The following is a 14,051-nucleotide window of genomic DNA, read 5'->3' on the forward strand; positions in this document are numbered from 1 at the left end:
GAACTAGATTAATTGACTGGTAACTTTATAAGGAGAATGAAATCACTAGAACAGAAATCAAAATCTACCACATCCTATGGCTTTTCCAAATAAAGCAATGCCCTTCACCAAAGGGTCGGCCTATATCTGAAAAAAGGTCTTTCCACTGCCCTTTACTCAGATTCTCACCCTTACCAGCATGCTTTCCTCCCTACTTCTTCCTCCATGTCCTTGTTGCCAGTGGATCCAAGTGAACAAGCCTTAAAATAGATACCTGTTTCCCTTCTTCATAAATATTTTCTGCCAAGGGATTTTTCTAGTCTCCTGTCTATCCATCCTGATTTTCCTCTCTTATGTGCTGGATTTCCCCCCACCATTCCCACATCCTGAAAAGAATAAAGAATTATCTTTAGGGTTGATTCAGTCTTCACACAAGCCTACTATTGAACATTCTGAATCTGAGAAGAAACTTGAGACCTTTTTTTTTTTTTGTCTCTCTTCAAATGTAATTTTGATTTCTCAATTTTAGTTTCAAAAACTGCTGTTATTTAAGTGATATACTTTTGCACAAGTGGAAGCTTTATAGAATAATAATTCTCACAAATGTTTTATAAAGTTTATTTAAATATTAATCTTGAGTGCATTATTTACATTTTATTATTCTCTTTAAATAGTAAATATTGAATTTAATTTGATTAACAGTCCATTATTATAGGAATAATACTGAATTTATGTAATACTGAAACTGTTACATGACCAATTCAGAAACTGGACACATTTGAAATAGCAAAGCCATTCTATATGCCAGAGCAGCAACCTATTTTAAGACAAATGTGAAAGTAACTTGAATATATTTTTAATTGATATATTTTTTTAACATGTGAAAAAGGAATTTTAAACATAGTTATATTGATCCTTCTTAGAGGCAAATAGTTAATACATATAAACTTAAATATATAAATTTGTTGCATATATATACATTTTTAAATTTATTTATTTTTTAATTAATTTATTTTTTTGTTTTTGAGTTGGGTCTTTGTTGCTGTCTGCGAGCTTTCTCTAATTGCGGCGAGCCGCGGCTACTCTTCGTTGTGGTGCGCAGGTTTCTCACTGTGGTGGTTTCTCTTGTTGCGGAGCACGGGCTCTAGGCATGCGGGCTTCAGTAGTTGTGGCACGCGTGCTCAGTAGTTGTGGCTCGCAGGCTCTAGAGCACAGGCTCAGTAGCTGTGGCACACGGGCTTAGTTGCTCCGCGGTGTGTGGGATCTTCCTGGCCCAGGGCTTGAACCCGTGTCCCCTGCATTGGCAGGCAGATTCTTAAGTGCTGCGCCACCAGGGAAGCCCAGCATATATTTTTTATGGGATTTATGTTGTTAATTTTGATGTATACCCCTAGAAACTTGTCCTTCAAGAGTAAAGGAATAGTAATTTGATTCATAAAATTTCTTTATGAGAAACAGAATTAGAAGTCTCAAGTGAAGCAATAATATGGAATAAGATAAATTTAAATCCTTTTATTTAGAGTGGGTTTTCAAAGACTGTCCCCATATGCATTTTATACCCATCTGAATTTTTGTACTTAATTTACTGAGTTATAAACAGCTGTTTATGACCATTTCTTCCACTGAATAAGGTATCACTGAAATCACAAAACATTAACCTTAATTAACACCTGTATCCTTGGCTCCATGGAGCCTAGTACATAGTGAGAACCAACTCTTCTTGTTGTTGTTGAACTGAATTTATATATGATAATTCAGGGCATTCTGATAAACAAAGAGATACATTTTCTAGTTAGGCATGATAAATTTTTCTGTAAAATGAAAAATCATTTGCTTTTCCCAGCTACACAATAGAACTTCTTTCCCCAGTGCTCACCCTGAAGATGTATTAATCTCCTAAAGGACAAGAAGACACTTGGCTAATTATTTCCCCAGTATGTAAAATGGACACATTACCTGGAAAAGACAAACTCTGCTGAACATGGGGTAAGATTAAGTCCAATGTACATAGAACTCAGAAACATCTGGCATTCATGAAAAAGATTTAAGGCCAAGAAAACTCAGCTCATGAGATTTCAGAAAGAGGAAAGAAGTTTCATCGCTAAAAACCTCTTACTAAGATATTCCTTATGTCTTGCTGAGTACTTTTTGAGCTAATAATACCCCTTCCTCACTCAGTCTATTTGTAAGAAGCAAATGCTGAACTAGTAGAGTCTAGAATTATATTATCAGGAAAAGTTATAATTTCCTCAAAATTATTTTCTTAAATCAACTAACCTGTTGAAATATCTCACAGTTACACTTAAAAATACTTTTATTATGGAATATTATAAACATGCTAAATTGGAGAAAATATTGACTACCTGGTTACCTGCCACTCAGCTTTATCAAATCTTTATATTTTGAAAAATTTATTCCAAAATTTAATAACACATTAGATAGAGTTGAAGCCCCCCCTTTGTGCCCTTCTTGCTCAGAGTTAACAATCCTGATTTTGAAGTTTATCATCCCAACATTCCATTTTAAAAAATACGTTCTGATTTACTTATCTATTTGTGTGGCATCTGCTAGTTATCACCCCAAAACAGATTCTTCTTTGTCCATTTTTCTACTAAGTTGTTTGATATTTTTTTCTATTTTTGGTAGGAGTTCTTTATATATTCTAGATATATATAGTCAATTATTATAGTCAATCTCTTAGTCAATTATTTTTGATGCAAATATTTTCTCCCAGTCTGTGGTCCGCCTTTTCACCTTTCTATGGTGCTTATTGTTGACTAGAAGTTTTACATGTTAGTAGAGTCAAGTGTATCCAACTTTACCTTTATAATTTAAACTTTCATATCTTGTATAAGAGAGTCTTCCTTTTCCCAGGTTCACAAAGATAATCCTCTATATTTTCTTCAAGAAGTTTTAAAGTTTCACTTTAAACTTAGAACACTGACTCTATGGAATTTATGTTTATGTTCAGAGAGGTAGGTACCTAATTTTATTTTACTTTTCACAAAGATCATCAATTGTCTCATCCCTGTTTACTGACTAGACCATCTTTTTTCCACTGATTTTCAGTGTCAACTCAATGGTATATCAAGTCTCCATGTATGTTCTAGACTTTCTATTTTGTTCCATTTGTCTGTTTGTCTATATAATAAATTAGTGAATAGTTCTTTTGACTAGAGGCAGGTATACATAAAGGGAAGTAATGGAAAATCAGATTGGAAAGCTAGACTAAGTAGAGTTCCAATAGAACCTTGAATACTATTAATGGTCTCCCACCAGCCCTCAAATCTAGTCAGGAAGCAGTCATCCATCTACAGCAGGGGTCGGCAAATTATGGCCTATAGGCTAAATCCAGTCTGACATCTGTTTTTCTAAATAAATATTTATGAGAATACATTTATTTTTGTATTATCCATGGCTACTCTGAGTACAATGGCAGAACTGAATAGCTATGACAGAGATGATATGGCCCCCTAACCCTAAAAGATTTCCTACATGGTCCTTTACAGAAAATATTTGCCAACCCCTGATCTAGAGACCTGACAAAAATCTCAGCATAGATTCCATGGCTCTAATGCCTCCTTATGGCCTACATAATTCTGCTGCCATAACCAAAGTAGTCAGTTTTGGTGGACAATGACAGATAAAATTCTTATCTCAGACATTATAAAATAGGGCTATACCCTTTTTCTTTAAATTTATTTTAAGGAATTTATAAAAGACATTCTCATCTGGCAAGGGGGTGCGGGGGGAGAACTGGATGAAGGTGGTCAAAAAGTACAAACTTCTAGTTATAAGATAAACAACAGGGATGTAATGTACAACATGATTAATATAATTAACACTCATGTATGTTATATGTGAAAGTTGTTAGGAGTTCTAAGAGTTCTCATCACAAGAAAAAAGTACTTTTTTCTTTCTCTTTTGTTTTGTATCTACAGGAGATGATGGATATTCACTGGACTTATGTGGTAATCATTTCATGATGCATGTAAGTCAAATCAGTATGCTCTATACCTTAATTATACAGTGCTATATATCAAATATATCTCAATAAAACTGGAAGAAAAAACAACAAAAAAAAGACATTCTCATCTACATTGACGGCATAATTTTACCTTCAGAACCATGACAAAACTTAAAATGTAATTGCATACATTTGTTAATTATTCTGAAGACTGAAGCAGGCCCATTAAACTCTCTCAAATTTCAGACTTTAAATGAGTCTTTGGCATGTGTTAGTTCTCAAAAAACAATGCAGTTTGACTCACTTCCTTACAAATAATGCCATCATTGGGTTAGGACGTAATCTTTTGTTTCGGCTTTCATAAAAATTTGATACAAGAAAATATTCATTTAAAAATATTTCTGGTCTTTAATAAAGCTGTAGCTATAGATGTCTATTTCATACACAATGTTCCTTATGATGTTCTGAAGGATAAATTACCAGGAAACAGGGAGGCTTTACCTAAATCACACTGCTCAACCTACTTCACCTATAGGAAATGCCAATTCTAAGAAGAGGAACGGAGAGTATAAATGCTCACTTCCTTAGCTGGGGGAGAGAAGGGAGGAACTGAGGAAAAACCAGCAAACTGCCTAGTCTTGGATAAATAACTGAAGGGACCCAGACAATAGGCCTCCTGCATCTCCTGAGAGAAAATTCCACAGCCCAGCATTCCAGGTATCCTATTCATGGCCTCCAGATGCTAGAAGCCAGATCACAGAAAGCACCAAGACCTTAGATTAGCCGGATTCAAGGCAGCGCAGGTCGTCTCTACCTGCTATATGCATTGTTCTTGGCAGAGTGAGGAAAGGTATCCAAATAAAAGACCATAGGTTGTAAAAGGAAGTTTGAAATAATAATTTCTCATTAGGGAAAAGCAAAATTATTTTGTGACGAGCAGGAGAAAAGGAAAAGGAATTTTGTTCCCCGCTCCTCTTCCCAATTCCCAGGTCTCTCTGGCTATGGTTTCTCCTCCCCAGAGATGAAAAAGCCTGGCTGCCTGTATACACCTGATTAATGGAAACAGATTTTCAGAGTAGCTCCACACTCTTTAATTCTCTCCCTCTGTGACTCTAGAAATGCTTGATTTGGCTTTGTAAAAGTAATTCTAGTTATAGTGATTTACATGAACTACTTACTTACCATTTATGCCTAATTACCTCACAGCACAATAACAATTATGCATACATTAAATGTGTCAGATTAACCTGGCTGTAAGTTTTATTTGATAACAAAAGTAAAGTGTTCATAAACGCTTATTCTTCATAGTTTGTTGCTCATATAGCATAGTTATCTGCTCATAACTTTGTCAAATTTTTACTAGAGAAAAGATTTTTATGTAGGTAGGTGAAAGCAGCCTAATAGTCTGCCACCAATTTTTTCTCACTGACTAATAATTCTGGCATTTTGTGAAGAAGGTGCATTTTATTCTAACATTATGGCTTACCCTTACAGAAAGTTTCTTAGGAGTACAATTTTTTTTTAAAAAGTCCACCAAAATGAATATTTAAACATCTGCATCAAAAACAAAATCAAATGCCCATATACGCTAACTGAAATAAGTCAGACAAAGACAATACTGTATGTTCTCACTTACACGCAGAATTTTAAAAAAGCCTAATCATAGGATGGTGGTTACCAAGGTCTGTGGGGTAGGGGAAATGGTGAAATACTGGTCAAAGGGTACAAACTCTCAGCTATAATATGAATAAGTTCCAGAAATCATGGTGACTATAATTAACAATACAGTATTATATTATATACTTGAAAGTCGTTAAAAGAGTAGATCTTAAATGTTTTTACCACAAAGAGAAACAGTAATTATGTGAAGGGATATAGGTGTTAACTAACTTAATTATGGTAATCATTTTGCAATGTATACAGGTACCAAATCATCACATTGCACACCTTAAACTTACATATGTTATCTGTCAATAATATCTCAATAAAGCTGGGGGGAAAATCAAATGTCCATGAAATTATAAACCCTATTACCAAAATCAAGAACTCTACATACTAACAAAGTTCTACTGCTGGAAAACCTAACAGTCCAAAGTTTCCTTCTCTGATAATCAGCCTATCAGTCTTTATTTTTAGAAGTAGGTCTGGGGCACCTTTAGAATCTTCAAAACTAAAGCTTTTATATATGTTTTATTCAAATTACATTTGATATTTGGGTCTTTTTCAATGTTTGAAAAACATTGAAAAACAATGATTTGGTGGGCTTAAGAAACTACAGGACAAATACTATCATAAAGAGATGTTGATCCATTTACTAAACATTCATTCACATATGCATTGGGATTTAACAAATATAAGCTTTCATTAGACACATTTGAAACTACCTGACTTGTCAAATTTCCTCCTGACATAAGAATTACCCAATAAAACCAGGGCCTCTAGATAGAAAGTACTGCATTTACTTACTGCTAAATAGCTATCTATTTACTGGGCAAATCCAGCATAGCCAATTTATAAATCAAAGGTGGAAGTATGGGAAAATACCCTTAAGAAGAGCCAAATAATAATTTTAAAGAAAAAACCAGGTTGTTGAATTGGCAACCAGATAAGTTAATTTAAGGAATATTTTATTAAGGAATGGAAGTTCACCAACCCCTGTAAGATGAGCCCTAGGGATGATACAGAGTGGGGAGGAGGAAAAGGACTGTATTTCCAAAAGGGAGAGGGCTAGAAAGGGAATAAGATACAACAGTCATGAGAGAAATTTAACTTTCAGATAACAAAAAAAAATCTGGTAAGTAAAACATCTTGTTTCCTGGCTATGACACGTAACAAAGTTGTTATTTTATTTGGAAGACCTCCTGTATTGCAAACTATAATTAGGTATGCAGTACCTAAGCAATCTGTATTTTCCAAACTTTTTCCTTCTTGACTCACCCATAAACTTTTGGAAACACAGGAAAAAGAGAAAAGGTTGGCCATCAAAAGGGATAAATCATCATCATTTCCCATAACCATTGTTCTGGATTAGCTAACACACTCTGGCTCCCACAATCACAGTCCACTTCTGAGGGAAACCGCCCTGCTCACGGGGGCCCTGGATGGCACCTTATACAGAGATCCAATCTTTGTGCTGACTAGCAGCCTCTGGAAAACTGGTGTGAAAGCTCTGCCCAAACAGGGATGAAGTGTTTGGGTGGACTGTCAGATTTTTACTCAGGAATTTAAACCACGGATACAGGAAAAGAACTGAGAAGCTGGTAGAATGAACAGAAGTGGGTAAGGGCATGGGGAAAAGGAACAAAGAGTAAGCAGATTATGTGAATGGCAGGGTTCTGGAGAATCAATGGGTACCTCCTACTACAAGTCATCAAAGCTTTCAGAGCCGCTGACACTGCTGAAAGCTGGCACAGGCTCTGTGAGGCCTGGCTGAGTGATGGAGATGCCCTTCATTGCTATTTTCTTATGTAATCTTATTCTACATCTCCATTTCTCTCTGAAACCTAAATAATTCTCTATTCCTTTTAACCAAAAGATGTTAACACAATGGCAGCCTTTTCCTTATATAAAGATAAAACTATTTCATTACCCTCTGAAGTGCTTTTTAAAAAGTAAAATTACTTTCAGTAGAGTTTTTAAATAAAGTACTACTAACATATTGTTATACAATACCTTTCTTATAAAGATCTTATAATAAAAGAATATTTGTGTAGGGGGGTGGGGGGAGGAGGTTTGGTCAGTCAGTTAAAGGAAAAGTAGTTTCTTAGTTTGAACAATATTCTAACTCTTATAACTATTAATACCCCTCATGATTTGAGGATGACACCACTGATGACAATGGCTTCTACAGCAGGATAAGGAATGAGAGTTTTCCTGGTGTCTCAGAATTTCACCAAAAACTCAAAGCTGAGGACAAGGGGAGACAGGTCCCCCTACACACTAAAGAGAGGCACTAATTGTATCCATGCAGGAATTACTTAAAAAGAGAAAAGAAAAAAGTCAAAAAACAGCCCTAAAACCAAAGTAATCAAAGCAGAAAGTTGTTAGCTGGGTAAAAAATTCTGTGGCATTTCCCCCAGACGAACTTCATGCCAAGTGCAGGGGGTTCCCAAGAGAAACATCCAAGGAGACTAGTGTTAAGGAAAAAATGGGCCGGATACTCATTTAGGTGAGAAAATCTACAGACAGCTACCAAAGCAGGTTGTGAAAGAATTCATGGAAGAACTTGACACGTGTCCCCAGGAGTATAGGGGTGCACAGGACAAAGACAGACACTGGTGCTTGCTTCTTATATCTGCAGAAGTCCAAGGGCAGGAGACTGACTGAAGCTGCCCATGCAGAAGGGGTTGGAGAAATGAGATGTGATACTTCCCGTGGCCTAAGTAGATGCCATAAAGGTGACCTGGTTAGCGCTGTCCTGAAAGGACCCCCCTAAGAAGGCTAAGTGCAAGGGCAAGGCCGTCTCAGCCCCACGTAGTGGTGTGAGGTGTTCCGTTAAGAGTCATAAGAGGTCAGTCACAGAGTGGAGCAGCAGGGAGGTCCTCATGGGAGTCCTGAAGAATCCACCCAGTGCCCCCCACAGAAAGCTAGCATGTCAGCATCTACCACACAAAAGGCCCTTAACTGGTTACTTAAGACTCTGCTGTTCCACTCTAATCTTCTATCCCCCTCATTCTGACCCTAGAGAAGCCAAGCGAGCAGAGAGAGGAGAAGAGAGAGAGAGAAGAACAAGCCACTTCCTCTTCTCTGCTGCTGATCCTGGGCCAGGCCTAACCTAGAGGGAGGGAGAAGCTTTGAAATGCACACAAGTTTTCCCTTTGACTGGTATTTAGGGTCTTTTTTTTTAAATACCTCAATATGAAGCTATTTGAATCCCCCTGAAGGTGAAAGAAAGCTATGGAACATCAAGAGGTCAGAAATGGGGATCCAACAGAGCTTGTTTAAAGGAACTGGTAGGAAATTTTCAAGCTCTTTCATCATTGTACCCAACTGCATTTAATCCATTTTTAAAATGCTTACATTTTTAACTGTTCAATCTTTAATGTCACACAAACCTTACCTTAGAAAAAAGGCCTTCTGCCTCTATACTGTATCCTTTAAGGTCCTCATGTAATTCCTGCAAACACTGTATGACTCTTCTTTGATGTTCATCGTCCTTTAGCTCACGAGCTTTGATCAGAAAGTCATAGTGGTCCAGTGGTCCATGGCAAACAGCTAAAGCTTTTGAATAAACCTCTGTAGCAGCAGTTGGAGACATACTCTTGGCTGTCTGAACTGTATAGGCTATAAACAAAAATATATATATAATTTTAGACTTTCTGAAATGAAGATATTTCATAGTGCTCTACATTATTTCTCAATGGCCACATTAAAACTTTTAACCAGTTATAATTATATATATTTGAGCAGTTGTTGTAAATATCACTTTGATGAAAATAATAATATAAAACACATTTTGTAACATAAATATATTTATAAATCTCTCAGTTTAATAAACCCCAAACTCATAAGCTATCACTACAACCCCTCTTCCAGGAAGAATGGAATGTCTGCTTTGCCTCCACTCCAATGAATGAGCCACCTGGGTTCATCACATCCTTCCTCACAGCAGGGGTGGTACCTTTCTTTACATTAGGCCTAAATCTGGTTCTTCAGTACAAAGACAGAGACTTAGACACTAGTCACAAAGGGTTTTCTACTGCCTCTTTATTCGCTGTCTAAAACAACACAGCATTCAGATGTTACCACATTGAATTCAGCCCACTGCTTGCGAGACTCCTTCCCTTTTCCATCACCTTTAGGTTGAACACAAAGAGTTGAGACACAACAGAGTGTCTGTTTCAAAGCAGAGAGGTGTGTTAATCCTTTTTTTAGCTTCTTGGGGAAGAAAACTGATTGTCTGTGGTAAGGTCCAGTTATAACTCCATTCCTTATCTGGGGCAGGTTTAGTGAGCAGCAAACTGGCACATTTTTAGACAAAGATTTTACAAGGGTATTCTGCCATTGTTTCTCTTGTTTCATTGAATACCATGTTTCCTTTGTTTCAATAATATGGAAACTACTTAATTTAGGAAAAAAATTAACAGTCACAACATTATTTCCATCATTTTCTAAAAAAGGAAAAAAAAAATCCTAAGTATACCATGACTGTTGGGGATAGGGCAGAGCTATCCTCTAATAACTGTTCTCCCTTTCTGAATAAAGGTTTTAGCTGGGTACAAGGCTGCCTAGTGAAATATTCCATATCCTGGCCTCTCTGGCAGCCAGGATGGTCATGTGAACAATGGGATGTAAGCTGAAATGTGTGCAGCTCCGCTCTGGAGCACTTAAAGGGAAAGGGCGAATCCCACTCCTCCCCTTCCCTTCCCTCCCTCTGACTGGAAAGAAAGTGCCATGACTGCAGCTGGAAGAGCCAACCTGGCAAGGAGAGGCGCACAGAATGCTGAGCAAAGCAGAGCAAAGTTCCCTAACAATGCTGAGCTGCCAAACCAGCTCTGGACCACCTGCCTGGATTTTTATGTAAAATAAATGTCTATCTTGCTTTTCAAGCAGTGTATTTTAGGGTCTCTTTGTTACGGAGGCCTAAATTGTACCCTAACTAATACAGGGGGCTTACAGCCTGCAAAAGAGAACTGGACTAAGGGTCTCCTGGAACCCTAGGCCTCATAGGACCAAGAACAAGGCTTGGGTTCATGTTGAAGCTGGAGGCATAGGTTGAGAGTTCCATAAAGGTTTCCAGCAATTTGAGATGTTTACCAGAGTGGTATAAGAAACATATTTGCCCTTGGTCCACAGTCCCTAGTACAGAGCTCATAAAACCCTTGGAATTTCCTAAGTGATAGAGTGTTTTCTGTTTATCATAATGAGCCTCTTTCCATCCCACATATGCTAATGAACTCAGGGTAGGGCCCCAAGATAACCTCAGGACACGGCTGGTCCCCAGAAAGACCAAGTGTTTAGAAAGTTGGAACTTTCAGCCCCACCCACCAACCTGGGAGGGCAGGGGAGGCTGGAGATTAAATTCTATAAACACCTTTTTTTTTTTGTATTTGAATACTCAAAGCAGCAGCTTTACTTATAATATTTAACAGCTGGAATGAACCCAAATGTCCATCAGTTGGTGAATGGGTTAACGATGGTATATCCACACAATGGAATATTACTCAGAAGTAAAAAGGATTAAACTACTGATAAATATAACAATGTAGATGAATCTTAAAAGTATTACGCTAATTGAAAAAAGCCAGAAGCAAAATTCAATTTTATATGATTACAGTATACGAAGTTCTAGAAAAAGCAAAACTTTTCTAGTGAAAGAAAGCAAATCAGTGGTTTCTAGAACCCAGGAATAGGGTTATGGGATTGGTAGCAAAGGGGTAGGAGCAAATTTTAGGGGTGATGGAGATATTCTATATCATGATTATGATGGTGGTTACATGACTGTATACATTTGTCATAACTCATTGAATTGTTCACCTAAAATCAATGAATGTTATTTGTATACAAATTGCACTTCAATAAAGGTTTCACAGGAAAAAGGGAAACTTTGGGCTATAGATGCGGTTTTACAAGTTAGCTTTTAAAAATTATAGGGCTTCCCTGGTGGCACAGTGGTTAAGAATCTGCCTGCCAATGAAGGGGACACGGGTTTGAGCCCTGGTCCGGGAAGATCTCACACGCTGCAGAGCAACTAAGCCTATGCGCCACAACTACTGAGCCTGTGCTCTAGGACCCATGAGCCACAACTACTGAGCATGCGTGCCACAACCAGTGAAGCCCTCACGCCTAGAGCTCATGTTCCGCAACAAGAGAAGCCACCGCAGTGAGAAGCCCGCGCACCACAACAAAGAGTGGCCCCCGCTCGCCGCAACTAGAGAAAGCCTGCGCGCAGCAACAAAGAGCCAACTCAGCCAAAAATTAATTAATTATTTAAGTAATTTAAAAAAATTATATGTTTACATGCTTCTATAAACACTCTTGAACACTAAGATATGGAGAGCTTCCAGGATGGTGAAAACATCAAGGTGCCAGGAAGGTGACATACCCAGAGAGGGCACGGAAGCTCCACATCCCTGCTCCCATCCCTTGCCCTGTGCACCTCTTCCATTTGTCTGTTCCTGAGTTCTATGTACCCTTTATAATAAACTGATAAACAAAAGTAAAGTGTTTTTTCTGAGTTCTATGACCATTACTAGTAAATTATCAAATTTAGCTAAGTATCAACCCCCTAAATTTGTAGTCAGACATGCGGAAGTGTGGGTAGCTTGGGCAGCCCATTTGCAGCTGGCCTCTGAAGTGGGGCCACTTTTGTGGGATTGGTCCTTTAACTTGGGGGATCCGATGCTACCTCCAGGTAGATAGTGCCAGAACTGAACTGACGGATACTCATTAGTGTTGGAGGATTTGAGAATCTCACAACCAGGGAAAATGCTCTTTTCCACTCCCTGGAATCAACCAAGTAAGAAATCTAAGATAATACTAATTTCCTTCTCCTCCATCCCACAAACCCTTTCCCCAGCCCTCAACCAGGTCCTCAGCCAATCAATCATCAGTGCTATTCAATTTTACATCCTAAATACTCTCTAATCCATTCCCTCCTCCCATCTTCACACAACCACTCCAGCTGGGCCTCTTATTGTCTCTGGCTTGGCCTCTCTGCTTCTGATCGCCTCCTGCCTCACATTTACCACGACCACACCACAATCTCTAAAAATATCTTCCATCAACTACAGGGATGATCTTGCTAAAATCTCAATGTGATTTTATCAATATTTTGCTTAAAATTCATCTCATTGTTTAAAGGCGTGGTTTTCTTTTTTTTTTTTTTTTTAAGGGAAACAGTTTTTTTTTTTGGCTGTGCCAGGTCTTAGTTGCAGCACGCGGGATCTTTAGTTGTGGCATGTGAACTCTTAGTTGCGGCATGTGGGATCTAGTTCCCTGACCAGGGATCGAACCCGGACCCCCTGCACTGGGAGCACAGAGTCTTAGCCACTGGGCCACCAGGGAAGTCCCTAAAGGAGTGGTTTTCAAATGCAATTTTAACAGCAGCACCTTTTTCTATACAAAACTTTCCATCGGATCCCAAATTTATTTAAGAGAAAAGAAGAGGGGGTAACAAAGTCCTGACCTCTTCACATCTCCTTCATTCCCACGCCCATACCACCCCATTTCCAAAGCAGCCCCTAAGGCCACTTCCCCACCTTATAGGATCACATTAAGTAAGAATAGTGTGCAGAAAAGAGTTAACACAGCAGGCCTGAGACTACGGTCCTTAGCAATGCCTGCTTGCAAAAATGGGCCCTTGACTGGGAACTTGGGTTCCCATCATTCCCAGAAATGGTAAGAGTGACTCACTGTGCCTAAATGTTTGTATCGTATACAAACAATGTGATTTATGCTGAACACCTAGTTTCCTTCTATAAGTCTGTAATTTTGGCACATGCTAGGCAGAGGGTGCCTTTGTAACCACCGCTCAACTCTAGGCATTGAGCTTCCCTAATAGACAACATTTCACACCTGTTGTCACAGTAAGTTGCTGGAAGAATTAAGCATGTTCTGTTTGACTCTCCTGGGAGAAGACGCTTGTAAGCTTGTGCCTAATCTTCTCTGAACGTTGTCCCACACGCATTTTCCCTTTGCTACTTGTGCTCTGTATCCTTTCGCTATAACAAATCGTAGCTGTGAGTATAACCATATGCTGAGTCCTCAGTCTTCCTAGTAAATCACCAAACCTGGGGGTAGTCTTGGGGATTCCCAACACAGATAGTGTCCTCATTCTGAGGTTCAAGGAATCCATAATAGGGGCGCAGCCTGCATTTTCAGACTACTCCCCCTCTACTCTCCAAAATGCATCTATGTTTTCAATACAAGAAATGACTGAGTACCACCACATGTAATGGGTAATAGGGAATATCAAAGTTGACTTGTTTTAAGTGCGGGTGGAAGAACAAAAAAATTGCAGCAGTAATGTATCAAGATCAACTGGAAATAGCAAGTAAAATGAATTTGGGTACAGAGAAACTGGTTATGAAACTATTCTAAGTGGGAATAATACAGGCCCAAATTAGGATGGCAACAGCAGAAATGTTAGGAAGCGGGGTAGAAT

At 38.4% G+C, this 14,051-nt stretch overlaps 1 protein-coding gene across 3 annotated transcripts in view; it reads right to left on the bottom strand.

Moving 5' to 3' along the window:
- Positions 1-14,051, bottom strand: part of AFG1L (AFG1 like ATPase) — a 198,254-nt gene that overhangs the window by 159,794 nt on the left and 24,409 nt on the right. For all 3 annotated transcript variants that reach the window (XM_061207301.1, XM_061207300.1, XM_061207302.1), the window contains exon 2: positions 9,006-9,229. In XM_061207301.1, the coding sequence (XP_061063284.1) occupies positions 9,006-9,229 (224 nt within the window). The remainder of the gene's footprint in view (positions 1-9,005; positions 9,230-14,051) is intronic.

Source organism: Eubalaena glacialis, chromosome 12 (genome assembly GCF_028564815.1).
Source record: "Eubalaena glacialis isolate mEubGla1 chromosome 12, mEubGla1.1.hap2.+ XY, whole genome shotgun sequence".
NCBI classification, from domain to species: Eukaryota; Metazoa; Chordata; class Mammalia; order Artiodactyla; family Balaenidae; genus Eubalaena; species Eubalaena glacialis.